Source organism: Calliphora vicina, chromosome 5 (genome assembly GCF_958450345.1).
Source record: "Calliphora vicina chromosome 5, idCalVici1.1, whole genome shotgun sequence".
In the NCBI taxonomy this organism is placed as follows: domain Eukaryota; kingdom Metazoa; phylum Arthropoda; class Insecta; order Diptera; family Calliphoridae; genus Calliphora; species Calliphora vicina.
The window spans coordinates 15,910,817-15,937,686 of NC_088784.1; the positions used below are offsets into that span (position 1 = coordinate 15,910,817).

At 30.5% G+C, this 26,870-nt stretch overlaps 4 protein-coding genes across 4 annotated transcripts; all 4 read left to right on the forward strand.

Moving 5' to 3' along the window:
• Positions 1 to 2,097: 2,097 nt before the first annotated feature.
• Positions 2,098 to 8,017, forward strand: LOC135960705 (alpha-amylase 4N-like). Its single transcript, XM_065512065.1, has 3 exons — positions 2,098 to 2,308; positions 2,368 to 2,951; positions 7,193 to 8,017. The coding sequence occupies exons 1-3, from the start codon at positions 2,126 to 2,128 to the stop codon at positions 7,932 to 7,934; spliced, it is 1,509 nt and encodes a 502-aa protein (XP_065368137.1). The 5' UTR covers positions 2,098 to 2,125; the 3' UTR covers positions 7,935 to 8,017.
• Positions 8,018 to 8,140: 123 nt separating this feature from the next.
• Positions 8,141 to 11,482, forward strand: LOC135962093 (alpha-amylase 2-like). Its single transcript, XM_065513831.1, has 3 exons — positions 8,141 to 8,368; positions 8,435 to 9,018; positions 10,670 to 11,482. The coding sequence occupies exons 1-3, from the start codon at positions 8,180 to 8,182 to the stop codon at positions 11,406 to 11,408; spliced, it is 1,512 nt and encodes a 503-aa protein (XP_065369903.1). The 5' UTR covers positions 8,141 to 8,179; the 3' UTR covers positions 11,409 to 11,482.
• An 853-nt stretch (positions 11,483 to 12,335) lies between these two features.
• LOC135960446 (protein kinase C, eye isozyme-like) lies at positions 12,336 to 17,607 on the forward strand. Its single transcript, XM_065511739.1, has 13 exons — positions 12,336 to 12,681; positions 12,739 to 12,770; positions 12,831 to 13,025; positions 13,086 to 13,214; positions 13,280 to 13,436; positions 13,496 to 13,613; positions 13,671 to 13,781; positions 16,142 to 16,444; positions 16,500 to 16,591; positions 16,654 to 16,855; positions 16,936 to 17,124; positions 17,185 to 17,328; positions 17,392 to 17,607. The coding sequence occupies exons 1-13, from the start codon at positions 12,440 to 12,442 to the stop codon at positions 17,542 to 17,544; spliced, it is 2,067 nt and encodes a 688-aa protein (XP_065367811.1). The 5' UTR covers positions 12,336 to 12,439; the 3' UTR covers positions 17,545 to 17,607.
• A 3,569-nt stretch (positions 17,608 to 21,176) lies between these two features.
• LOC135960445 (protein kinase C, eye isozyme-like) lies at positions 21,177 to 25,278 on the forward strand. Its single transcript, XM_065511738.1, has 13 exons — positions 21,177 to 21,428; positions 21,501 to 21,532; positions 21,595 to 21,789; positions 21,852 to 21,980; positions 22,056 to 22,212; positions 22,271 to 22,388; positions 22,448 to 22,558; positions 23,728 to 24,030; positions 24,086 to 24,177; positions 24,240 to 24,441; positions 24,501 to 24,689; positions 24,748 to 24,891; positions 24,946 to 25,278. Exons 1-13 carry the CDS (start codon positions 21,196 to 21,198, stop codon positions 25,096 to 25,098), a joined length of 2,058 nt encoding a protein of 685 aa, XP_065367810.1. The 5' UTR covers positions 21,177 to 21,195; the 3' UTR covers positions 25,099 to 25,278.
• The last annotated feature ends 1,592 nt before the right edge of the window (positions 25,279 to 26,870 follow it).

Below are 26,870 nucleotides of genomic sequence, written 5' to 3' on the forward strand. Positions count from 1 at the left end.
TAGAAATTTATTCGAATAAAATTTTCTATAGAAATTTCCTTACAGACTGCTTATAGAAAATTATTCGGATAAAATTTTCGACTACATGAATTTTTTCACCAAATTTTTTTTAGAAAAACTTAATTTTTCGCAAAATATTTTTCAAAAATTATTTGAAAAAAATTCTTCGGTTAAAATATTTTTTGAAAAATTATTCGGATAAAATTATTCGAATAAAATTTATTCGAATAGAATTTTCTATAGAAATTTCCTTACAGGCGGTTTATAGAAAATCATTCGGATAAAGTTTTCGACTACATGAATTTTTCACGAAATTTTTTTTAAGCTAAACTTAATTTTTCACAAAATATTTTTCAAAGAAAATTATTTGGAAAAAATTCTATATAGAAAATTATTCGGATAAAATTGACCTAATAAAAAATGATTTGAAAAAAATTTAAAAAAAAAAATTCTACATAGAAAATTATTCGGATAAAATTGACTTAATAAAAAATGATTCGGTTAAAATATTTTTTGAAGAAAATTATTCGGATAAAATTATTCGAATAAAATTTTTTATAGAAATTTCTTTACAGACAATTTTTCGCATAAAATCCGGTTAATAGAAAGTTATTCGTATAATATTTTTGATTTGGAATACTTTTTAACAAAAATTCTTTTTTTACGAAAATTAGTTTTTCTCCAAATAAAGTGGTGAAGGGTATATAATATTCGTCACTGCCAAAAAAAAGCACTCTTACTCGTTTTATATAGATTTATTTTCTTGTATTTTTTTTAAATTATAAGCAATAAATACTATAAAATATTGTTCAGTAAAGCAAAAGTGGGTGTTGTGTTTTCTTTGCTAAAAAAAAACCACTAAATTTATTATTGAGGGTGATTTTTGAGTTTGTTATTTTTCAATTCTTCTGTGTTTGTACTTTAGTTTTGTAGGTTATTTACCTTTTAAAGTTCTTTGCTGTTTTTTCCATACTTTTTTTCTTATTTTATTATAGATTTGTGTTATTTTTCCCCTGTTATGTATAGAATTCTTATGTGGAAATGCGATTATTATTCCCTTCAAAGCAATTGAACTCAATTTTTACTTTTGCTTTTTTTTTAATTTTTTTTTGTTTGGAAGTTTGAAACATATCAAAAGTTTAGTTGATATGATTGTGTTATTTTTTTTATTATTATTATGATGATTATTATTTTGTATTATTTTGTAAGCAACATGATTTTAAATATAGCGTTTTCTTTTTTTGTAAATTTATAAATAGAGTTCTAGTTTAATGTGAAATTGAAACCAGGTTAACAACGATAATGTTGAGTTGTTAACGAAAAGAAAATTTTGATAATAAATTTATTGGAAAGATTTTTGGAGAACATTAAATCATGAAAATAAATTTAAATTTTTTTGAAAATTTTTTTTCTCTGGAATTTTGAATTTTCATAACTCAATAATTTCTGCTGGGATTTTGATGTTTTTCAATAGCAAAACTTCCAAAAGCATAACCTGTAAAATGATGTATTACTTATATGTCTTTGTTATTTGGGCTCATTGGAAAGATGATTTAAACACACATAAATTCTATTGCGATTTTTGTGATTTTCAATAGCAAAACTATTGAAACTCTACCGGATATATTGATGTATTAAAAATCTTTCTTAGTTATTCTTAGTCATCGGCAAGTTGATTTCAACCGCCAGGAAAAACCTCTATTTATTTTCAATTATAAATAAAGCCCCTGATCATTTAAAAACATCATGAAAAACTATATTTTTTAACGAAATTAATTATTTGTTTTGTTTAACTACTGTTTGATTTTGTAACAAAAGAACAACACATAAAAAAAACACATCATTTATTTAGAGTATAGATAGTACATTTCAACAACATTGCGAGCAATTGATCAAAAACAATTAAAAAAGTTTGTTTTCAAATTATTGAAAAATTATTAAATGTTTACATACCTCAACTCTATAACTAAAACTAATATTAACTTAATTAAATTGTATAATCAAAAAGCTCTGCTAACAAAAACAATAAAAAGCTTCGATTTTTATCTCAAATTACAATAAAATGTTTTTCTATAAAATGCTTATTTTCAATTGAGAGAATATTAGTTTGTAAAAACTTTTAAAAATGACAGCAGCTTTTAAATATTCATTTTTGTGTTTAGCCATTTTTGCCTTAGCAGCAGCTCAAAAAGAGCCTCATTTTAAGGATAATCGCTCCACCATAGTGCATTTGTTCGAATGGACCTGGCCCGATATAGCCAAGGAGTGTGAGGAGTTTTTGGGACCTCAGGGTTATGGCGGAGTGCAGGTAAGTCTTTTATATAAATAAAATTAACTTTAGTTATATTTTTTAATTTTTCCTTAAAGATCTCACCTCCCAATGAGGTGCGTGAAATAGAGGGTGGACCCTGGTGGGCTCGCTACCAACCCTTATCCTATATACTCGTTTCCAAATCGGGTAATGAGGCTGATTTAGCTGACATGATTTCTCGCTGTAACGCTGCTGGTGTACGCATTTATGTGGACATTGTGGTAAATCATATGACCGGCTATAAGGATGGCGAAACTATTGGTACCGCCGGTTCGGTGGCCAATTATGGTGAACGTAGCTATCCTGCCGTTCCTTATGGCCCCGGAGATTTCCATGCTACCTGTGATATACATGATTATCAGGATGCTGTACAAGTTAGAAATTGTCAATTGAACTCTTTGGTGGATTTAGATCAAAGTGTACCTCATGTTAGGGAAATGATTGTGGGCTATATGAACAAATTGGTGGATTTGGGTGTGGCTGGTTTTCGTGTAGATGCTGCTAAACACATGTGGCCCGAAGATTTGGAGGCCATTTATGCTGCAGTAAAAGACTTGAATGAGGAATTTTATTTCCCGGAAAATGCTAGACCTTATATCTATCAGGAGGTCATTGATTTGGGTGGAGAAAGTATTAAAAAGTAAGTAAACTTTATGATAAACTAGCTAAAACCCGGTGTGCTTCGCTACCCGTACCGTAAAGATTTACAATATATTTAGCCTATCTAAAATTAGTTTCTGTTCATGTGAAAAACATGGATTTTCTAGATTTAGTCCGCAAACTTGCAAACACTGACGTTGAGCTTTATCAATTATCATTGCAAATACTAAGCAAATAGGAAACTGCAATCGAGTAAAATCAAATGGCATTTCCGAAGTTATAATTCCCAGTTATAAAGGTCGCTCCGATTAGATTGTTCATTAATTGCCTTACTGTAAGTCGAGTGTCATTACAAATACGCAAACAATCATACAAACAAACAAACACACATTGACTTTTATATATAGATAAGGGTTTCAAATGTATACATACAAATTTTAACATTTACTTAATATTTTTGGTAGTCCGCGCATTTCTGTACTAAATATTAATATTGATAGCTGCTATAGCTGTCCCTATATATAATTTTTCATCACATCTATGGGAGGTGCCACGCCCACTATTGCTATTTTGCCCATTTTTGGCCTAAATAAGTAGTTCATACAAAATTTGAACGCTTTACATACTACAATTATACAGATAGATATGAATTTTAGTATTTAGATTGTTTGGGAAGTGCCACGCCCACTATTTCAGTTCGCCCATTCTTGTCCTAAATATTAAAATTGATGGTAGAATATCCGTACAAAATGTATGGATTCTATCTCTTATTGTATCCCATATATAAGATTTTTTAAATAATCATCATATGGGAGGTGCCACGCCCTCTGTGGCTACTACTCCCATTTTGCCGCAAATATTTAAACAAACAGTGGAATTGCTCATGCAAAATTTGAGGACTATAGCTATTATAGTTTCCTAAATATTTGATTTTAAAAATTAACTTTGTATGGGAGGTACCACGCCCACTTAAAATTTCAAAACAAAAAGTAGCCTATAGCTCCTTCCAGACACACATAAATTTACTGTAAAAATTTCAAGCAAATCGGTTCAGCCGTTTAGCCGTCTATAGATCCCAAACTAATAATAATAAACATACATACATACAGACACACATTCACTTTTATATATATAGATAGATTAGTTGGATATAATTTTCTGTAAGGAAAATAATAGAAAATATTTATTCGGACACAATTTTCGGTAATGAAAACTCGGAGAAATTTCTTTTAAAGAAAATTATTCGAATAAATCTTTTTTAATGGAAAATTATTCGAATAAAATATTTTTTAAAGAAAATTTTTTGAATAACATTTTCTCTATAGAAAATTATTCGGATAAAATTTTGGTATTTGTAGAAAATTCTTCGACCAAAATTTTTTTTTACAAATTTATTCGAGTAAATTTTAATTATAGCAGAATATTTTTTATACAAAATTATTCGAATAAAATTTTGGTTTTAAAAATTTATTCGAATAAAATATTTTTTATACAAAATTATTCGAATAAAATTTTCTATTTTGAAAAATATTGGGTCAAGCTTTTTTTGATATAATTTTTAAAGAAAATTATTCGAATAACAATTTGAAATAATAAAAATTGTTTGTGTAGAAAGTTATTCGGATAAAATTTTCTTAATACAAAATTTTTGGTGAAAAATTATTCTGATAAAATTATCTATAAAAAAAAATTATTCAAACAAAAATTTCTTTATTGAAAATTATTCGAATAAAATATGTTTTAAAGAAAAGATAAATCGGATAAATTTTTATAAAAAATTATTGGAATAACCTTTTCTCTATAGAAAATTATTCGGATAAAGTTTTCATTATAGAAAATTATTCAGATAAAATTTGGGTTTTGTAGAAAATTATTCGAGTAAAACTTTTTTATACTAAATTATTCGGGTAAAATAGCTGAATATTCGGATAATTTTATTTTTAGAAAATAATTTACATAAATTTTTTTCCAAAAAAAAATTTAAAAAAATACTCGGATAATCAGGATGTTTTAAAGAAAAGATAAATCGGATAAACTTTTATAAACAATTATTGGAATAACCTTTTCTCTTTAGAAAATTATTCGAATAAAGTTTTCATTATAGAAAAATATTCAGATAAAATTTGGGTTTTGTAGAAAATTATTCGAGTAAAACTTTTTTTATACTAAATTATTTGAGTAAATTTTCTTTATAGCAGAATATTCGGATAATTTTATTTTTAGAAAATAATTTACATAAATTTTTTTAAAAAAAAAAATTTAAAAAAATACTCGGATAAAATTTTGGTTTTTGTGGAAAATATTCGAGTATAATTTTTTGTATACAAAATTATTCGAGTAAATTTCCTTTCTAGCTGAATATTCGGATAAAGTTTTTTTTAAAGAAAATTATTCGAATATAATTTTGTTCATCATAAATTGTCGAAAATTCGGATAAAATATTCTTTTTTGAAAAATATTCGGCTAAGATTTCTTTAAAAAAATTTGCGTAAATTTCCGAAAAATTTTATTTATGGAAAATTATTCGAATAAAATATTTTTTATAGAAAATTTTTCGGATAACTTTTTTTTTAATTTTAGAACATTATTCGAATAAGAGTTTAAAATAAAAATATTGTCTGCATAAAAAATTATTCAGTAAACTTACTAAAAAAATTTTTGGTTAAAATATTTGTTTGAGAAATTTATTCGGAAAAAATTATCTGTATAGAAAATTATTCGGATGGCATTTTTATTCGAACAAAAATTAGATTTATGAAAATAATTCGCACACATAGAAAATTATTTGGATAATCTTTTCATTATAAGAAATTATTCACCTACAAGTAAATTATCGTTATAGCAGTTATTTGTATATTAGAATAACATTTTTTTAAATAGAAAAATATTCGGATAAAATTTTTTTTTTGGAAAAAATTTTCGGTAAATCATTCTTTGTTTAAATTTGGATAAAGTGTTTTTAATATAATTATTTTGAAAAAAAAAAATTTCCTTATGAAAAATTATTCGAATAAAATATTTTTTGAAGAACATTGTTCGTATAAATTTTTTTCATTATAAAAAATTATACGGATAATATTTTAAAGTAAAAAAAAATCTACAAAAAATATTATTCCGATAAAATTTTCTTAATAAAAAATTATTCGGTTGAAATATTCTTTGGAGAAATTTATTCGGATAACATTTTCTCTAGAGAAAATAATTAGAATAACATTTTCTATAGAAAGTTATTCCAAACTAAAATTTGTAAAAAATTTTCTTTACTGAAAATTATTCGAATAAAATATATTTTAAAGAAAATTATTCGGTTAAATTTTTTTTATTTAAATTATTCGGATAAAAATAAAAATTATTTAAATAAAAATATCCGTATAAAAAACTATTCGGATAATATTTTCTGTATAGATAATTATTCGAATAAAATTGTTATGAAAATGCGTAATGCAAGCAAAATTTATTCGTATAAAATTTACATTATGGAAAATGATTCCGATAAAATTTTACTTAAAAAAAAAAAAAATTTGGTAGCTTTCTTTAAAAAACTTTATATAAAATTTTCTTTATGGCAAATTAATCGAATAAAATATTTTTTAAAGAAAATTATTCATACACATTTTCATTATAGAAAATTATTCATATAAAAATCTGAAATAAAAATATCTTTAAAAAAAATAAAATAGCATATTTTTTAAAGAATATTATTCGAATATATTTGTATTCAATATACAAAATTATTCGGATAAAAATCTGAAATATAAATATTGTCTGTATAAAAAATTGTCGAATTTTTTGTATAGAAAATTATTCGGATAAATTTTTTATAGAAAATTACTCGAATAAAATTTTTTTACGGATAATTTTTGAAAAATTATTCGAATAAAATTTTCTTTATGACAATTATTCGAATAAAACTTATTTAATTTAGAAAATTATTCTGTATAAAAAATTATTCGGATAAAATTTTCTGTATAGAAATGTCTGTAGAAAGTAAAATTATTCGAATATCATTTTTTCAATATAGAAAATTATTCGGATAAAAATCCGAAATAAAAATATTATCTGTATAAAAAATTATTCGGATAAAATTTAGAAAAGTATTCGGATAAAATTGTTAATAGAAAATTACTCGAATACAATTTTCTTTATGGAATCTTTTTGAAAAATTATTCGGTTAAAATTTTCTTTATGAAATTTATTCGAATAAAATTTATTTTAATGAAAATTATTCGGATACATTTAATTAATTAAGAAAATTATTCTGTATAAAAACTTATTTTTCAGAACCGAATACAACCACATGGGCGCTGTTACCGAATTCAAATTCTCCACCGAAATTGGCCGTCTATTCCGCAATAAAAATTCCCTGAAATATGTACGAAACTGGGGACCCGAATGGTACATGTTGCCCTCCGAAGATGCCATAGTCTTTGTCGACAATCATGACAACCAAAGAGGCCATGGTGCCGGCGGTGAGGATATTTTAACCTACAAACAAGCTGATCTCTATAAACTGGCGGTGGCCTTTATGTTGGCTCATCCTTATGGCGGTGTAACCCGAGTAATGAGTTCTTATGATTTCACCAATACCGATCAAGGACCACCACTAACGGAAGAGGGTCATATTAAAGCTCCCGAGTTTTTGGAAAATACTTTATGTGACACTGACAATGTGGGTTGGGTGTGTGAACATCGCTGGCCGGAAATCAGACAAATGGTTCAATTCCGTAATTTAGTGGGTGCGGAGCCTTTGGAGAATTGGTGGGAAAATGGTGAGAATCAAATTGCCTTCTCACGTGGCTCTAAGGGATTTGTGGTGTTTAATATGGAACCAGATACAGAGCTAAAAGCTTCATTGCAGACTGGTTTAGCTCAGGGAGTTTATTGTGATGTTTTGTCGGGCTTGAAAGAAGATAATGATTGTTCGGGTTTGAAGATTGAAGTGAATGAAGATGGTGTGGCCGACATTAATTTGGCTCAGGGACCTTTGGCTGTGGCCATTTATGAAGGTTCTAAATTGGTTTAAATTGTAAAGTATTTTAAATGGATTGTAGTGCTAATTAAAATAAATCATGCTAGTGTAAACACTTTTAGATGTTGGTTTGTTTATTTTGTATTTGTTTTTATTTTAATTAATTGAATAAGTTTCTTATCAATTATTGGGTTTGTTTAAGTTGAAATAAATTTCACATTTCATAATTTCAAAATGATTAATTAGTCGTTCGTTAGCACTTGAGCTTGAAGTACTCACAGCTCTTTGTATTGTAAAATATGTATAAAATATTTCAAATATTTGTACTATTTATAAGTGTTTCCCGTAGTTGTTGGGTTAACAGCCAAAAGGAGCCGCATTTTCAAGCAAATCGCTCTAGTATAGTGCATCTATTCGAGTGGACTTGGCCTGATATAGCCAAAGAATGTGAAGATTTTCTGGGGCCTCAAGGTTATGGTGGAGTGCAGGCAAGTCTTTGTTATTAATCATAATTTGTTAGTTCTCTTACTCTCTCTAGCTCTCCCTGTTTACAGATTTCACCTCCCAATGAGGTTCGTGAAATAGAGGGTAAACCCTGGTGGGCTCGTTATCAGCCTCTCTCCTACATTCTCATATCTCGCTCGGGCAATCAAGCTGATTTGGCCAACATGATAGAAAGATGCCACAAAGTGGGAGTACGCATTTATGTAGACATAGTGGTCAATCATATGACTGCCTATGCAGAGGGCGATTCTATTGGAACCGCCGGCTCACGCTGTAATTATAACAAACGTACTTATCCCGCTGTGCCCTATGGACCGAATGATTTTCATTCTGCCTGCAATATAACAAATTATCAAAACCCTGTTGAAGTAAGAAATTGCCAGTTAAATACTTTATTGGATTTAAATCAAACTATGCCTCATGTGCGGGGAATGATTGTAAATTATATGAATAAATTGGTGGATTTGGGAGTGGCTGGTTTTCGTATAGATGCTGCCAAGCATATGTGGCCAGCTGATTTACAGATCATTTATGGCAGATTAAAGCCGTTGAATGAAAAGTTTGGTTTTCCAAAAAACAGCTGGCCCTATATTTATCAAGAGGTTATAGATCTGGGTGGTGAGAGTATAAAGAAGTGAGTAATTATAGGCACAAGTGTGCAGTTAATTTGAAATCTCTTTTTATCCGAATAATTTTTTATACAGAATAATTTGTTTAATTAAATAAATATATCTGAATTGTTTTAAAATAAATTTTATTCGAATAATTTTCATAAAGAAAATTTTATTCGAGTTATTTTCTATAAACAATTTAATACGAATAATTTTCTATACAAAAAATTTTATCCGAATAATTTTTTATACAGATTTTTACCGAATAAATTTTTATATTGAAAAAAATTCGAATAAAATTCTTCAAAAAATTTGTTATTTGAATAATTTTTTATACAAAGAAATACGAATAAATTTCTATACAGATAATTTTTTATACAGATTTTTATCCGAATAATTTTCTATATTGAAAAAAATTTAATAAAATACTTTAAAAAATTTGTTATTTGAATAATTTTCTATAAATAAAAATTTTATCCGAATCATTTTTTATACAGATTTTTATCCGAATAATTTTCTATATTGAAAAAAATTCGAATAAAATTCTATAAAAAATTTGTTGTTTGAATAATTTTTTATAAAAAAAATTTTATCCGAATAATTTTTTATACAGATTTTTATCCGAATAATTTTCTATATTGAAAAAAAATTCGAATAAAATTCTTTAAAAAATTTGTTATTTTAAATTTTCTATAAAAAAAAATGTTATCCGAATAATTTTTTATACAGATTTTTATCCGAATAATTTTTTATACAGATTTTTATCCGAATAATTTTCTATATTGAAAAAAAATCGAATAAAATTCTTTAAAAAATTTGTTATTTGAAATTTTCTATAAAAAAAAATTTTATCCGAATAATTTTTTATACAGATTTTTATCCGAATAATTTTCTATATTGAAAAAAATTCGTATAAAATTCTTTAAAAAATTTGTTTGAATAATTTTCTATAAAAAAAATGTTATCCGAATAATTTTTTATACAGAATTTTATCCGAATAATTTTCTATATTGAAAAAAATCGAATAAAATTCTTTAAAAAATAGGTTATTGAATAATTTTCTAAGAAAAAATTTTATCCGAATAATTTTTTATACAGATTTTTATCCCCATAATTTTCTATATTGAAAAAAAAATCGAATAAAATTCTTTAAAAAATTTGTTATTTGAATAATTTTCTACAAAAAAAAATTTTTATCCGAATCATTTTCAATATTGAAAAAAATTCGAATAAAATTCTTTAAAAAATTTGTTATTTGAAAAATTTTCTATAAAACAAAATTCATCCGAATAATTTTTTATACAGATTTTTATCCGAATAATTTTCTATATTGAAAATAAATCGAATAAAATTCTTTAAAAAATTTGTTATTTGAATAATTTTCTAAAAAAACAGATTTTTATCCGAATAATTTTCTATATTGAAAAAAATTCGAATAAAATTCTTTAAAAAATTTGTTATTTGAATAATTTTCTAAAAAAACAGATTTTTATCCGAAAAATTTTCAATATTGAAAAAAATTCGAATAAAATTCTTTAAAAATTTTGTTATTTGAATAATTTTCTATAAGAAAAATTTATCCGAATAATTTTTTATAGAGACTTTTATTCGAATAATTTTCTATATTGAAAAAATTCGATTAAATTCTTTAAAAAATTTGTTATTTTATTTTAGAACCGATTACTCTCCTTTGGCTGCCGTTACCGAATTCAAATACTCCACCGAAATAGGTAAAATTTTTCGCGGCAAAAACTCCCTAAAATACCTTAAGAACTGGGGTCCCGAATGGGATATGTTGCCCTCAAACGATGCTTTAGTCTTTGTAGACAATCATGACAACCAGAGAGGTCATGGTGCTGGCGGTGCAGACATTTTAACCTTTAAAGAACCTGAACTCTATAAAATGGCTGTCATTTTCATGTTGGCCCATCCCTATGCCAAAGTAACCAGAATTATGAGTTCCTATGCTTTTACCAACACCGATCAGGGACCTCCTATGGACAATAAGGGTCACATTAAGCCACCCTCATTTCTCAAGAATAATCTTTGTGACACCGCCAATTCGGGTTGGGTGTGTGAGCATAGATGGTGGGAAATACAACAAATGGTTAAGTTCCGCAATCATGTGGCCGGCCAACCTCTGCAGCACTGGTGGGAAAATGGCGAAAATCAAATAGCTTTTGCTAGAGGTCAAAAGGGGTTTGTGGTGTTTAATATGGAAAAGGATAAGGAATTGCAGGCCACCGTGCAAACAGGTTTACCTCAGGGAGTCTATTGTGATATTTTGACGGGTGTTAAACAGAATAATAACTGCAGTGGTGGGAAGCTTGTGGTGGGTGACGATGGTAAGGCCGTGGTGAATTTAGCCAAAGGTCCTAAGGCTTTGGCTGTGTATGAGATGATGAAAATTTAGCTTTTTTGCTGAAGTAATGATATGTTTAATAATTTTCTTTGTTTGTTTTTTAATAAATCAGACAAATAGGTTTTTTTCATTAAAAAAAAATTTTGTATTTTAAATATTTTTATTTAACGTCTAGCTAGCACTAGCTGTCTGCGTGATTTAGTTTTTAGTTTATTAAATAAACCCAGAGGATTTAGCTGACACAAGAATTTTGTACATTTAAATGCTATTTGCTTAACACATTTGTTTAGTTTATACGAGGGTAGCAATAAAATGTTTTTTTTTTGCTTTGAGAAAACAAGCAACAATTTGGCATAATTTTTAAATTTTTGATATAGCCGAGGTGCATCAAACTTTAAAATTATCAACACCTCCTCATAGCCATGGGAAATTTTATAGGGCTATTCATTTAGAAGTTACAGATTTATTTCCACTTTTTTTCAGTTCCCCCAACAATATACTGACTAACTCGGCAACTTGCTGTTATTATTTATATACGCAGTGCCATCTTCAAGTAGTTTCATGAATTATCTAACGGATAAAACTAGAATCTTCTATTTCTAGAGCAGTTTTAATGTTAATGTTAGCAGCTTTAACAGTTACTGTTGTAATGCTTATAAACAATGTTAATAACAGCGTGTTTACAAGTAGAAGTTTCTGCTGATGGAAATAATTAAATTAAAATTCATAATACAACTTCGTAACAATATGTGTTCATACTAGTCATATTGAAAACTTATTTTAACTAAATTTGCCTACATACCCTCGCTGAGAAAACAATTGTATTTTGAATTTCTTTTTTGTTGCCCAAACACTAAACTAATTAATTTATTTGAATGTCTGCTGGATAGACCAAACTCATAGATGTCTGCGTATGTATCACTCCGAAACTATAGACAAAAACGCTATTTTAAGGTTTCTTGAAGAACAGACATTTTAAATGCCAAAGTTGCACCAACAAACAGTCTTCGACAGCACATCAAAGTGTTAAGGCTGGAAAGCTGGCAAGAGACTGACAGGAATTTTTTTAAGATTTTAAACTAATGGCAGCAGCAGCCCCAGCCGCATCAGCACCTGCAGCAGCACCGGCTGCTGGAGCAGCAACGGGTGTGCCCAAAAATCTAGTGCAAATTGCGGATGAAGGCAACTTTACCAATTACATGAAGAATCGTTTGAGACGTGGTGGCATGAAACGCAAAGGCATGCAAGTGGTTAATGGCCATAAGTTTCTTATAAGATTTTTCAAACAGCCAACTTATTGTGGTCATTGTAAGGATTTTATATGGTAAGTTTTATTCCACTTAAGGCTGGAATATAAATAAAATTAAAATTTTAACTCCAGGGGCTTTGGCAAACAGGGTTTCCAATGTGAAGGTAGGTCCAGCTGAAATAAGAAAGGGAGTTTTGTAATTTTTTTTTTTCGTTATTGTCTAGACTGTCGTTTTAATATCCATCAAAAGTGTGTGAATTTTGTGGTATTTAGATGTCCCGGCACTGAGACGGACATCGATGCTGATTGTGCCAAAGTTAAGCATGTATGGGTTTCAACCACCTACTCGTCTGCCACCTTTTGTGATGATTGTGGCCTATTGTTGCATGGTGTGGCTCATCAGGGTGTCAAGTGTGACAGTAAGTATTTCTAAAATAAGTTTAAGCTTCTTTGATTTAATTTATTAAACCTTTTGCTAGACTGCAATTTGAATATTCATCATGGCTGCAAGGATAAAATTCCACCATTTTGCGGTTCAGATATTAGCGAAATAAGAGGAAAATTATTGCTATATGTAGAACTCAAGGGCAGTACTATAAAGGTGGAAAGTAAGTATTTCTATTAAGAATTAGAAATTCTATATATGTAAATGTCTTGGCTTTTTGAAAATTAGTCAAGGAGGCCGCCAATTTAATACCCATGGATACTAATGGTCTTAGTGATCCCTATGTAGCCGTACAACTACATCCCGATCGCAGTGGCAAAACTAAAAAGAAGACCAAAACCATACAGAAGAATTTAAATCCAGTTTTCAATGAAACATTTACTTTGTAAGAGAAATCTAATGTTCTCGTTAATAAAAAACCTAAATATTTTGTATTTTCTCTAGTGATCTAACACCACCTGATCGTGAGAAACGTTTGCTAATAGAAGTTTGGGATTGGGATCGTACCTCACGTAACGATTTTATGGGCTCATTTTCTTTCAGCATGGAAGAGCTGCAAAAGGTTGTTACATAAATTAGAAAATAACTGAATTTTCCGCTTAATGTTTCCATTTTGTAGGAACCCATTGATGGTTGGTATAAATTTTTGTCTCAGGTTGAGGGTGAACATTACAATATACCCTGCACTGATCCAGTCAATGATATTGCTCGTTTAAGGGATGAAGTTCGTGTAAGTAGAAACAAATATTTTAGCAAAAATTGCCCAGAGTTTGAGCAAATATTCTAGTAAGCAGTTGGTCAGAGACTGAATGAATATTATGAAGAGTCTGAACAACTTTTCTAGTAAGAAGTTGCTCAGATTCTAGCTAAGAGTCTGAACAACTTTTCTAGTAAAAAGCAACTTTTCTAGTAAAAAGTTGCTCAGACACTGAACAACTTTTCTAGTAAAAAGTTGCTCAGACACTGAACAACTTTTCTAGTAAAAAGTTGCTCAGACACTGAACAACTTTTCTAGTAAAAAGTTGCTCAGACACTGAACAACTTTTCTAGTAAAAAGTTGCTCAGACACTGAACAACTTTTCTAGTAAAAAGTTGCTCAGACACTGAACAACTTTTCTAGTAAAAAGTTGCTCAGACACTGAACAACTTTTCTAGTAAAAAGTTGCTCAGACACTGAACAACTTTTCTAGTAAAAAGTTGCTCAGACACTGAACAACTTTTCTAGTAAAAAGTTGCTCAGACACTGAACAACTTTTCTAGTAAAAAGTTGCTCAGACACTGAACAACTTTTCTAGTAAAAAGTTGCTCAGACACTGAACAACTTTTCTAGTAAAAAGTTGCTCAGACACTAAACAACTTTTCTAGTAAAAAGTTGCTCAGACACTGAACAACTTTTTTAGTAAAAAGTTGCTCAGACACTGAACAACTTTTCTAGTAAAAAGTTGCTCAGACACTGAACAACTTTTCTAGTAAAAAGTTGCTCAGACACTGAACAACTTTTCTAGTAAAAAGTTGCTCAGACACTGAACAACTTTTCTAGTAAAAAGTTGCTCAGACACTGAACAACTTTTCTAGTAAAAAGTTGCTCAGACACTGAACAACTTTTCTAGTAAAAAGTTGCTCAGACACTGAACAACTTTTCTAGTAAAAAGTTGCTCAGACACTGAACAACTTTTCTAGTAAAAAGTTGCTCAGACACTGAACAACTTTTCTAGTAAAAAGTTGCTCAGACACTGAACAACTTTTCTAGTAAAAAGTTGCTCAGACACTGAACAACTTTTCTAGTAAAAAGTTGCTCAGACACTGAACAACTTTTCTAGTAAAAAGTTGCTCAGACACTGAACAACTTTTCTAGTAAAAAGTTGCTCAGACACTGAACAACTTTTCTAGTAAAAAGTTGCTCAGAGTCTGACCGACTTTTCTAGTAAAAAGTTGCTCAGAGTCTGACCGACTTTTCTATTAAAAAGTTGCTCAGAGTCTGACCGACTTTTCTAGTAAAAAGTTGCTCAGAGTCTGACCGACTTTTCTAGTAAAAAGTTGCTCAGAGTCTGACCGACTTTTCTAGTAAAAAGTTGCTCAGAGTCTGACCGACTTTTCTAGTAAAAAGTTGCTCAGAGTCTGACCGACTTTTCTAGTAAAAAGTTGCTCAGAGTCTGACCGACTTTTCTAGTAAAAAGTTGCTCAGAGTCTGACCGACTTTTCTAGTAAAAAGTTGCTCAGAGTCTGACCGACTTTTCTAGTAAAAAGTTGCTCAGAGTCTGACCGACTTTTCTAGTAAAAAGTTGCTCAGAGTCTGAACAACTTTTCTAGTAAAAGGTTGCTCAGAGTCTGAACAACTTTTCTAGTAAAAAGTTGCTCAGAGTCTGAACAACTTTTCTAGTAAAAAGTTGCTCAGAGTCTGAACAACTTTTCTAGTAAAAAGTTGCTCAGAGTCTGAACAACTTTTCTAGTAAAAAGTTGCTCAGAGTCTGAACAACTTTTCTAGTAAAAAGTTGCTCAGAGTCTGAACCACTTTTCTAGTGAAAAGTTACTCAGAGTCTGAACCACTTTTCTAGTGAAAAGTTACTCAGAGTCTGAACCACTTTTCTAGTGAAAAGTTACTCAGAGTCTGAACCACTTTTCTAGTGAAAAGTTACTCAGAGTCTGAACCACTTTTGTAGTGAAAAGTTACTCAGAGTCTGAACCACTTTTGTAGTGAAAAGTTACTCAGAGTCTGAACCACTTCTCTAGTGAAAAGTTACTCAGAGTCTAAACCACTTTTCTAGTAAGAAGTTGCTCAGACTCTGAACAACTTTCCTAGTAAAAAGTTGCTCAGACTCTGAACAACTTTCCTAGTAAAAAGTCTGAACAACTTTTCTAGTAAAATTTTCTAGTAAAAAGTTGCTCAGACTCTGAACAACTTTTCTAGTAAAAAGTTGCTCAGAATCTGAACAACTTTTCTAGTAAAAAGTTGCTCAGAATCTGAACAACTTTTCTAGTAAAAAGTTGCTCAGAATCTGAAAAAATTGTCATAAAAATATCTGAAATCCATAATAATTTTTATGTTTTTCCACTGTAAATGTTTGTTAATAAGATTTATTTTCGTCACAGCGCGAAAAACCCACCAATACTCGTCGCATGGATAACAAGGACATGCCACACAACATGAGCAAACGTGATATGATTAGGGCGGCTGATTTCAATTTCATCAAAGTCTTGGGCAAGGGTTCGTATGGCAAAATACTATTGGCCGAGCGGCGTGGTACTGACGAACTGTATGCTGTCAAAGTATTAAGGAAAGATGTCATCATACAGACAGATGACATGGAATTGCCTATGATAGAGAAGAGTGTTTTGGCATTGCCGGGTAAATCACCATTTCTGGTATCTCTGCATTCATGCTTTCAGACTATGGTGAGGAGTTAAAAGTGAAAACTGTATTCGTATTTTAATTGTTTGCTATTCCCAGGATCGTTTATTCTTCGTTATGGAGTATTGCCGGGGAGGTGATTTATTATTTCATATGCAAAAATATGGTAGATTCAAGGAATCGGTGGCTATGTAGGTTTTTGTGCAATTAAGCAGCGTTTTGGTTTTCTTAAATTAATTTCTTTATTTTCTAGATTTTATGCCGTTGAGGTGGCTTTGGCTTTATTCTTTTTACATGAACGTAGAATTATTTATCGTGATTTGAAATTGGACAATATTTTGTTGGATTTAGAGGGTCATATTAAGCTGACCGATTTTGGTTTGTCCAAGGATAATGTGACAGAGACCGATACAACTAATACTTTTTGCGGCACCTGTTCTTATATTGCACCTGAGGTAAATTTGTTAGAAAAATTTTATACTGCCTTTTTAATTAGTAGAATTCTAATTTTTTCATTACTTTTCAAAATTCTTAGATTTTAAATTATGAACCTTATGGTCATCCTGTCGACTGGTGGGCCTATGGAGTTCTCTTATATGAAATGATGGCCGGTCAACAGCCATTTGAGGGTGAAGATGATAATGCCATCTACAAGAATGCCAAAGAGAAGAAGGCCTTATTCCCTAAACATTTTACCCAAGAGTCAATGGACGTTATAACTAGTGTAAGTGTAAATACAATTCAATAATTTTAAAGTACAATTATATCTAAATATTTCTTAAAGTTCTTGGCCAAAAAACCTAACAATCGTTTGGGAGCTGGCCGATATGCCCGTTCGGAGATACAATCTCATCCCTTTTTCAAGGGTGTTGATTGGGAGGGAGCCGAAAACAAGGATTGGATAGATCCTCCCATTGTGCCCCATATAGTGAGTATGCTGTGTTAGCTATATTAAAACTATATTTTAAATAATTTTTTTTATATGAAACAGAAACATCGCAAAGATATTTGCCATTTCGATCAAAACTTCACCAAGGAGACAACTGAATTAACTCCTACCGATAAGCTATTCATGATGAATTTGGATCAAAATGATTTTATCGGATTTTCTTACATGAATCCGGAATTTATTACGATGATATAATAAGCAGGAAAATATAAAACAACCAGATAAAAACTTAAAAGTGAAAAGTGATATATAGTGAATTATGAAGGAAAAATATAACTTATTACAATTAACTCCGCAAAACTAAACTGTTTTAGCATTAATTTAATTTGTCAAGAGTTTGAGTTTGATCCAAAAAAAATTGGTCGAAGGCTGAACAACTTTTCTAGTAAAAAGTTGTGCAAAGTCTGATCAACTATTCTTAAAAAAAGTTGGTCTGAATTTGATCAACTTTTCTTGAAAAAAGTTGCTCAGAATTTGATCAACTTTTCTGATTCTGAACAACTTTTTTAGTTGCTCAGTTACTGATCAATCTATCCTATGAAAAGTTACTCACTTACTGATCAATATTTCTAGAAAAGTTGTTGAGACTCTGAGCAAAATTTTTCTGGAAAAGTTGATCAGACTCTGAGTAACTTTTTACTAGAAAAGTTGTTCAGACTCTGAGTAACTTTTTACTAGAAAAGTTGTTCAGACTCTGAGTAACTTTTTACTAGAAAAGTTGTTCAGACTCTGAGTAACTTTTTACTAGAAAAGTTGTTCAGACTCTGAGCAACTTTTTACTAGAAAAGTTGTTCAGACTCTGAGCAACTTTTTACTAGAAAAGTTGTTCAGACTCTGAGCAACTTTTTACTAGAAAAGTTGTTCAGACTCTGAGCAACTTTTTACTAGAAAAGTTGTTCAGACTCTGAGCAACTTTTTACTAGAAAAGTTGTTCAGACTCTGAGCAACTTTTTACTAAAAAAGTTGATCAGTATCTGAGCAACTTTTTACTAGAAGAGTTGATCAGACACTCGGCAACTTTTTATTAGAAAAGTTGTTCAGTAACTGAGCGACTTTTTTCTAGAAAAGTTGATCAGTAACTGATTGACTCTGAGCAACTTTTTACTAGAAAAGTTGTTCAGACTCTGAGCAACTTTTTACTAGAAAAGTTGTTCAGACTCTGAGCAACTTTTTACTAGAAAAGTTGTTCAGACTCTGAGCAACTTTTTACTAGAAAAGTTGTTCAGACTCTGAGCAACTTTTTACTAGAAAAGTTGTTCAGACTCTGAACAACTTTTTACTAGAAAAGTTGTTCAGACTCTGAACAACTTTTTACTAGAAAAGTTGTTCAGACTCTGAACAACTTTTTACTAGAAAAGTTGTTCAGACGCTGAGCAACTTTTTACTAGAAAAGTTGTTCAGACGCTGAACAACTTTTTACTCGAAAAGTTGTTCAGACTCTGAGCAACTTTTTTCTAGAAAAGTTGTTCAGACTCTGAGCAACTTTTTTCTAGAAAAGTTGTTCAGACTCTGAGCAACTTTTTTCTAAAAAAGTTGTTCAGACTCTGAGCTACTTTTTTCTAGAAAAGTTGTTCACACTCTGATCAAATTTTTTCAAGAAAAGTTGTTCAGACTCTGAGCTCTGATCAGTAACTGAACAACTTTTTACTAGAAAAGTTGCTCAGATTGGGAACAACTTTCCTAATCTGAGCATCTTTTTACTAGAAAAGTTGTTCAGACTCTGAGCAACTTTTTTATAGAAAAGTTGTTCAGACTCTGAGCAACTTTTTTCTAGAAAAGTTGTTCAGACTCTGAGCAACTTTTTTCTAGAAAAGTTGTTCAGACTCTGAGCAACTTTTTTCTAGAAAAGTTGTTCAGACTCTGAGCAACTTTTTTCTAGAAAAGTTGTTCAGACTCTGAGCAACTTTTTTCTAGAAAAGTTGTTCAGACTCTGAGCAACTTTTTTCTAGAAAAGTTGTTCAGACTCTGAGCATCTTTTTTATAGAAAATTTGTTCAGAGTCTGATCAACTTTTTACTAGAAGAGTTGTTCAGTGTCTGAGCATCTTTTTACTAGAAAAGTTGTTCAGTGTCTGAGCATCTTTTTACTAGAAAAGTTGTTCAGTGTCTGAGCATCTTTTTACTAGAAAAGTTGTTCAGTGTCTGAGCATCTTTTTACTAGAAAAGTTGTTCAGTGTCTGAGCATCTTTTTACTAGAAAAGTTGTTCAGTGTCTGAGCATCTTTTTACTAGAAAAGTTGTTCAGTGTCTGAGCATCTTTTTACTAGAAAAGTTGTTCAGTGTCTGAGCATCTTTTTACTAGAAAAGTTGTTCAGTGTCTGAGCATCTTTTTACTAGAAAAGTTGTTCAGACTCTGAGCAACTTTTTTCTAGAAAAGTTGTTCAGACTCTGAGCAACTTTTTTCTAGAAAAGTTGTTCAGACTCTGAGCAACTTTTTTCTAGAAAAGTTGTTCAGACTCTGAGCAACTTTTTTCTAGAAAAGTTGTTCAGACTCTGAGCAACTTTTTTCTAGAAAAGTTGTTCAGACTCTGAGCAACTTTTTTCTAGAAAAGTTGTTCAGACTCTGAGCAACTTTTTTCTAGAAAAGTTGTTCAGACTCTGAGCAACTTTTTTCTAGAAAAGTTGTTCAGACTCTGAGCAACTTTTTTCTAGAAAAGTTGTTCAGACTCTGAGCAACTTTTTTCTAGAAAAGTTGTTCAGACTCTGAGCAACTTTTTTCTAGAAAAGTTGTTCAGACTCTGAGCAACTTTTTTCTAGAAAAGTTGTTCAGACTCTGAGCAACTTTTTTCTAGAGAAGTTGTTCAGACTCTGAGCAACTTTTTTCTAGAAAAGTTGTTCAGACTCTGAGCAACTTTTTTCTAGAAAAGTTGTTCAGACTCTGAGCAACTTTTTTCTAAAAAAGTTGTTCAGACTCTGAGCTACTTTTTTCTAGAAAAGTTGTTCACACTCTGATCAAATTTTTTCAAGAAAAGTTGTTCAGACTCTGAGCTCTGATCAGTAACTGAACAACTTTTTACTAGAAAAGTTGCTCAGATTGGGAACAACTTTCCTAATCCTAAAGTTGCTCAGAGTGTGACTAACTTTGATGTATAGCTTCAAAAGAGTCATAGTTAAATAGAAAACACTTTTAATTTGAAAATACTTTGCTTATTTTTAAGGAAACCTATTTCTGGCCAAAACTGTTTGCATACCAAGACATTATGAACCCTCAATTAAGATCTGACAACAAGTTGTCTTAGCAATGTTATTTCAGTCATGAGTCATTGCCTTTTATTTTCGAAACCAACTATATTATAGCATTTATAGCAAACCAAATAGCTAGAAAACATTTTAGTCTCCTCATATTTATTAAACACATGTTTAAGGTGTTTTATAAATATGGGGAGACTAACAAGAATTATTTGAATTTGAGTTGTGGTTTTTTGTTTGCTTGTTTAGAGATTTCTTAGATTTTTTAATAAACTATGAAGAGGTAGTTTTGGTTTTTAATTAGTCCCTCTTTCTAAAAACACTTGTACTTTCATTTATTTTTACTCTGACTAAAAACGATGACCCCAGTTAAACCAATTAATTTAACCTCTATTTATTGTCAAACAGACCAAAAGAAAAAGAAACACCTTAAACTTAGTTGAGGGTAAATTTCCATGCATTATTGCTAACAACATGCACCTTTAAGGTTTCTAGAAAAACTGAAATTTGAAATGCAATAGTTTCAGCAACAATAGTCATCGAGAACACTTCGAAGTGTTAAGACTTAAAAGCGAAAAAAAGGAACCTTAAAGAAAGCAAACAGGACTAGAAAGTAGAGTAAAATAATCGTTAGACTAGAAATCAGGATTTAAAATAATAATGGCAGCGGCAGCACCAGCAGCTGCAGCAGCAGCACCGGCTGCAGTAGCAACGGGTGGACCCAAAAATATAGTGGAAATTGCAGGTGAAGCCAATATCACCAATTATATGAAGAATCGTTTGAGACGCGGAGGCATGAAACGCAAAGGCATGCAAGTGGTTAATGGCCATAAGTTTGTGGTAAGATTTTTTAAACAGCCAACTTATTGTGGTCATTGTAAGGACTTTATATGGTAAGAAAGAAGAAAATTTATTTATATAACCCTCAACTAATTAAATTAAATTTTCCAACGTTTCAACAACAGGGGTTTTGGCAAGCAGGGTTTTCAATGTGAAGGTATATTTAAGTGAAAAAAAGTATATAATTTCTATTTTTAAACTGGTTGTCTTATTGCTCAGATTGTCGTTTTAATATCCATCAAAAATGTGTGAGTTTTGTGGTATTCAAGTGTCCCGGCACTGAGACGGACATCGATGCTGATTGTGCCAAAGTTAAGCATTCCTGGATTTCAACCACCTACTCGTCTGCCACATTTTGTGATGATTGTGGCCTATTATTGCATGGTGTTGCTCATCAGGGTGTCAAGTGTGACAGTAAGTATTTTAAAAATTTGTTAAAATGATTTTTTAATACCCGGCTATTTAACCTCTACTAGACTGCAATCTTAATGTGCATCATGGCTGCAAGGATAAAGTACCACCACTTTGTGGTTCGGATATTAGTGAAATAAGAGGCAAACTATTACTGTATGTGGAAATGAAAGGCAATTCCTTAAAGGTAGAAAGTAAGTATTTATTTAAAAAGAATGGAAAATCTATTTAAATACGATAAACATTACTGTTTTCTATTTATTTCACAGTCAAGGAGGCTGCCAATTTAATACCCATGGATACTAATGGTCTTAGCGATCCCTATGTAGCCGTACAACTACATCCCGATCGCAGTGGCAAAACTAAAAAGAAGACCAAAACCATTCAAAAGAATTTAAATCCAGTTTTCAATGAAACATTTACATTGTAAGAGGAATAATTAGATCTCGTTAATAGAACTTTAAATATGTTGTAACTTTTCCAGCGATATAACTCCACCTGATCGTGAGAAACGTTTACTGGTAGAAGTTTGGGATTGGGATCGTACTTCACGTAACGATTTTATGGGCTCATTTTCATTCAGTCTGGATGAGATTCAAAAGGTAACTTATTATTTGATTTTTATTGAAACATTTTGGAAAAACTTATTTTGTATTTGCAGGAAGCCATTGATGGTTGGTATAAGTTTTTGTCTCAGGTTGAGGGTGAACATTACAATATACCCTGCAGTGATCCAGTTAATGATATTGCACGTTTGAGGGATGAAGTTCGTGTAAGTAGAAGCAAATATTTTAGCTAAAAATGCACAGAGTCTGAAAAAATATTCTAGTAAACAGTTGCTCATAGACTAAATGACTATTCTAGCTCAGAGTCTGAACAACTTTTCTAGTAAAAAGTTGCTCAGAGTCTGAACAACTTTTCTAGTAAAAAGTTGCTCAGAGTCTGAACAACTTTTCTAGTAAAAAGTTTTTTCTAGTAAAAAGTTGCTCAGACACCGAACAATTTTTCTAGTAAAAAGTTGCTCAGAGTCTGAACAACTTTTCTAGTAAAAAGTTTTTTCTAGTAAAAAGTTGCTCAGACACCGAACAATTTTTCTAGTAAAAAGTTGCTCAGAGTCTGAAAGACTTTTCTAGTAAAAAGTTGCTCAGAGTCTGAAAGACTTTTCTAGTAAAAAGTTGCTCAGATTCTGAACGACTTTTCTAGTAAAAAGTTGCTCAGAGTCTGAACGACTTTTCTAGTAAAAAGTTGCTCAGATTCTGTACGAATTTTCTAGTAAAAAGTTGCTCAGAGTCTGAACAACTTTTCTAGTAAAAAGTTGCTCAGAGTCTGAACAACTTTTCTAGTAAAAAGTTGCTCAGAGTCTGAACAACTTTTCTAGTAAAAAGTTGCTCAGAGTCTGAACAACTTTTCTAGTAAAAAGTTGCTCAGAGTCTGAACAACTTTTCTAGTAAAAAGTTGCTCAGAGTCTGAACAACTTTTCTAGTAAAAAGTTGCTCAGACACCGAACGACTTTTCTAGTAAAAAGTTGCTCAGACACCGAACAATTTTTCTAGTAAAAAGTTGCTCAGACACCGAACAATTTTTCTAGTAAAATGTTACTCAGACACCGAGCAATTTTTCTAGTAAAAAGTTGCTCAGGCACCGAACAATTTTTCTAGTAAAAAGTTGCTCAGACACAGAACAACATTTCCTCAGTTACTGATCAACTTTTCTAGTAAAAAATTGTTTGAGCAATTGAGTCTGAACAACTTTTCTAGTAAAAAGTTGCTCAGGCACTGAACAACATTTCTAGTAAAAAGTTGCTCAGAGTCTGAACAACTTTTATAGTAAAAAGTGGTTCAAACACTGAACAACTTTTGTAGTAAAAAGTTGCTCAGAGTCTTGTCAACTTTTTTAGTAAAAAGTTGTTCAGAATTTGAAATAATATTAATTGTTTTGCAGCGCGAAAAACCCTCCAACAGACGTCGCATGGACAATAAGGACATGCCACACAACATGAGCAAACGCGATATGATCAGGGCAGCTGATTTTAATTTCATTAAAGTCTTGGGCAAGGGTTCGTATGGCAAAATACTATTGGCCGAGCGACGTGGTACTGACGAACTGTATGCCGTGAAGGTCTTAAGGAAAGATGTTATTATACAGACAGATGACATGGAATTGCCCATGATAGAGAAGAGTATATTGGCATTGCCGGGTAAATCACCATTTTTGGTATCCTTGCATTCATGCTTTCAGACTATGGTGAGGAATAATAATACAAGATTGAGACGGTATTTTAATTATTTTTTGTTAACAGGATCGTTTATTCTTTGTTATGGAGTATTGCAAGGGTGGAGATTTGTTGTATCACATGCAACAATATGGCAGATTTAAAGAATCAGTGGCCATGTAGGTGTTTTTTTCAATTATGAGTTTCTTTTGTTTGATATTTTGATTTGTTTATTTTGCAGATTTTATGCCGTTGAGGTGGCTTTGGCTTTATTCTTTTTACATGAACGTAGAATTATTTATCGTGATTTGAAATTGGATAATATTTTATTGGATGTGGAGGGTCATGTTAAGCTGACCGATTTTGGTTTGTCCAAGGATAATGTGGCTGAAGGTGATACCACCAAAACTTTCTGTGGCACCAGTTCTTATATGGCACCGGAGGTAAGTGTGACACAAATTTAATCAATTTTAATTTTACTTATTTAGAATTCTTTTTAAAGATTATTATGTGTGAGCCTTATAACCACACCGTAGATTGGTGGGCCTATGGTGTGTTTTTATATGAAATGATGGCTGGCCAACAACCATTTGAGGGCGATGATGATAGTACCATTTTCAAGAATACCAAAGAAAAGAAGGCTGTTTTTCCCAAACATTTTACCCAAGAGTCAATGGATATTATAACTAGTGTAAGTGTATTTGAATCAACTGTTTTAGAGTACAACTTTTTCTAAAAATTTCTTTTAGTTCTTGGCCAAAAAGCCCAACAACCGTTTGGGTGCTGGCAGGTATGCCCGCACTGAAATACAAACTCATCCCTTTTATCAGGGTGTTGACTGGGAGGCGGCTGAAGCTGTAGATTGGATAGATCCACCCATTGTGCCACATATTGTGAGTAGTTTAGCTTTAAATTATAGGTATCTTTTATTAACATAATTACTTTAGAAACATCGCAAGGATATTTGCAATTTTGATCAAAATTTCACCAAGGAGAAAACCGATTTAACTCCTACCGATAAGCTATTCATGATGAATTTGGATCAAAATGATTTCATTGGATTTTCTTACATGAATCCGGAATTTATTACCATGATATGAACTATTTTAACAATTTAAGTTTAAAAGCAGATCATGTAAAGTAGAATTTCAAGATTAAAAAAAAACAAAACAAAAATTATAATATCAAAATAATTATAAACTATTTACTTATATATAAAAAATTAATGTTGTTGCAGTTGTTGTTACAATTCCTATTATGAAAGTATTTACTAAAATAAAGTATTCAAAAGTTTAAACAAATTGAGCTTCATTTTTAATTATAGCAGAGAGTCTTTTTAGCTTTCTCTTCTAAATAAAAACTGAATACTGTTTCTTTGCAACTGTGTGGTTTGTTTCAATACAGAGCTTTTAGCAAAGTCAACCGTCTCAAAAGCTCAATTAAGTTAATCAATAAATTAATATAGAAAAAAGTTTTCTTTATATACAAAAACAGCCTTATGTAAAAGCTTAAAGTGTTTTGGCCTGGACATTTGAAAGCTTTTCGTTTAATGGCAAGGACACACATCTTTTTAGCTTTATATTGGGAGACTTACATATTTTGTTATTCCTCGAGCTTTATTGCTAAAGTGTCTACAAAAAAGTAGTTTGTATTCTTGCATGATAACGAGAACAATTTTGTCCTCACAAACGTTTTTTTTATAAAATGACACCCTGTATGTTGAAAACTAAAGAGTATTGCCATTTCAAATTACATTAGTTTCTTGTGTAACCTTTACAAATATTAATCTGGGACTTTATAAATTAGAAATAATCTTAGACACTTAAGCTATGTCATGTAAAGGGTGTATTTTTTATAGAGGCGGCGAATTCAAGTAGTACAGAGAAAACGTTTTTAATGCAAATCTAACCAATTAGATAATTTTAAGACATTAATGTTTAAATATGATTTAGGGAATGTGGCCGTCGCGTACATGGCGTAACCTGGAGATCCAGTCTTTACACACCGCACAGTGGTATGAGAATAAAAAAAAGGGAAATAAATCTGTAAATTTTATCTCTTTTATAGGATTAACAATAGATCTATATATCAAACAAAGAAAGAAGTGTTTAAAAATCATGACTGAGTCCAAAGTTACATGCATTTGAATATAAAAAAATTAAAAAAAGGCGATTTTTCGCAATTTTTTTTGGGAAAAAAGTACTTTTATTCTTCTTAAGTTATCTAAAAATTTTCTAAGAGGATGTATAATGAATTTATACCTTTTGAAAAGCTAACTTTACGCCAAATATTTTAAATGAAAAAAATATTTATAATTTTTGATACCGACGGGATCAGGTCCATTCAAAAAATGTCTATTTTTTAAATAAAATTCAAATTTAGGGCAAAAATTCTCAAATCGCATACTCGATATCAAAATATAGTAACCTATTTTAGATGGCCCAATAAGTTCTTAATTATTTTGTAAAGGGTTCCGATAACCCCGCCCCTGGTGTGGATATTATAGCCAAAAAACGAAAATATCCCATTTTTGGAATTTTTCAATACTTTTTTTGGAATTGCGGGATTCGTGATTACCAGGGAAACCGGAAATATGCTCTGAAAAAAAGTTTTAAGCGTTTTAAATATGCAGTAAAAACTTTAAAATATGCTCTTAAAATTTAAAAAACATGCTCTTAAAAAAACCAACTTTTACATAATTTTTAACCAAAAAATATTCTTTTATTTAAAAAAATCAATATAATTCATTTCTAAAAAGGCAAAGTAACATAAAATACACAAAAATAACAGGAACTAATACAAGTATTACAAAAAATAAATACAACATGAAAACAATACGAACTTAAGTTATGGTAAGGCCTCGAGAGGTATT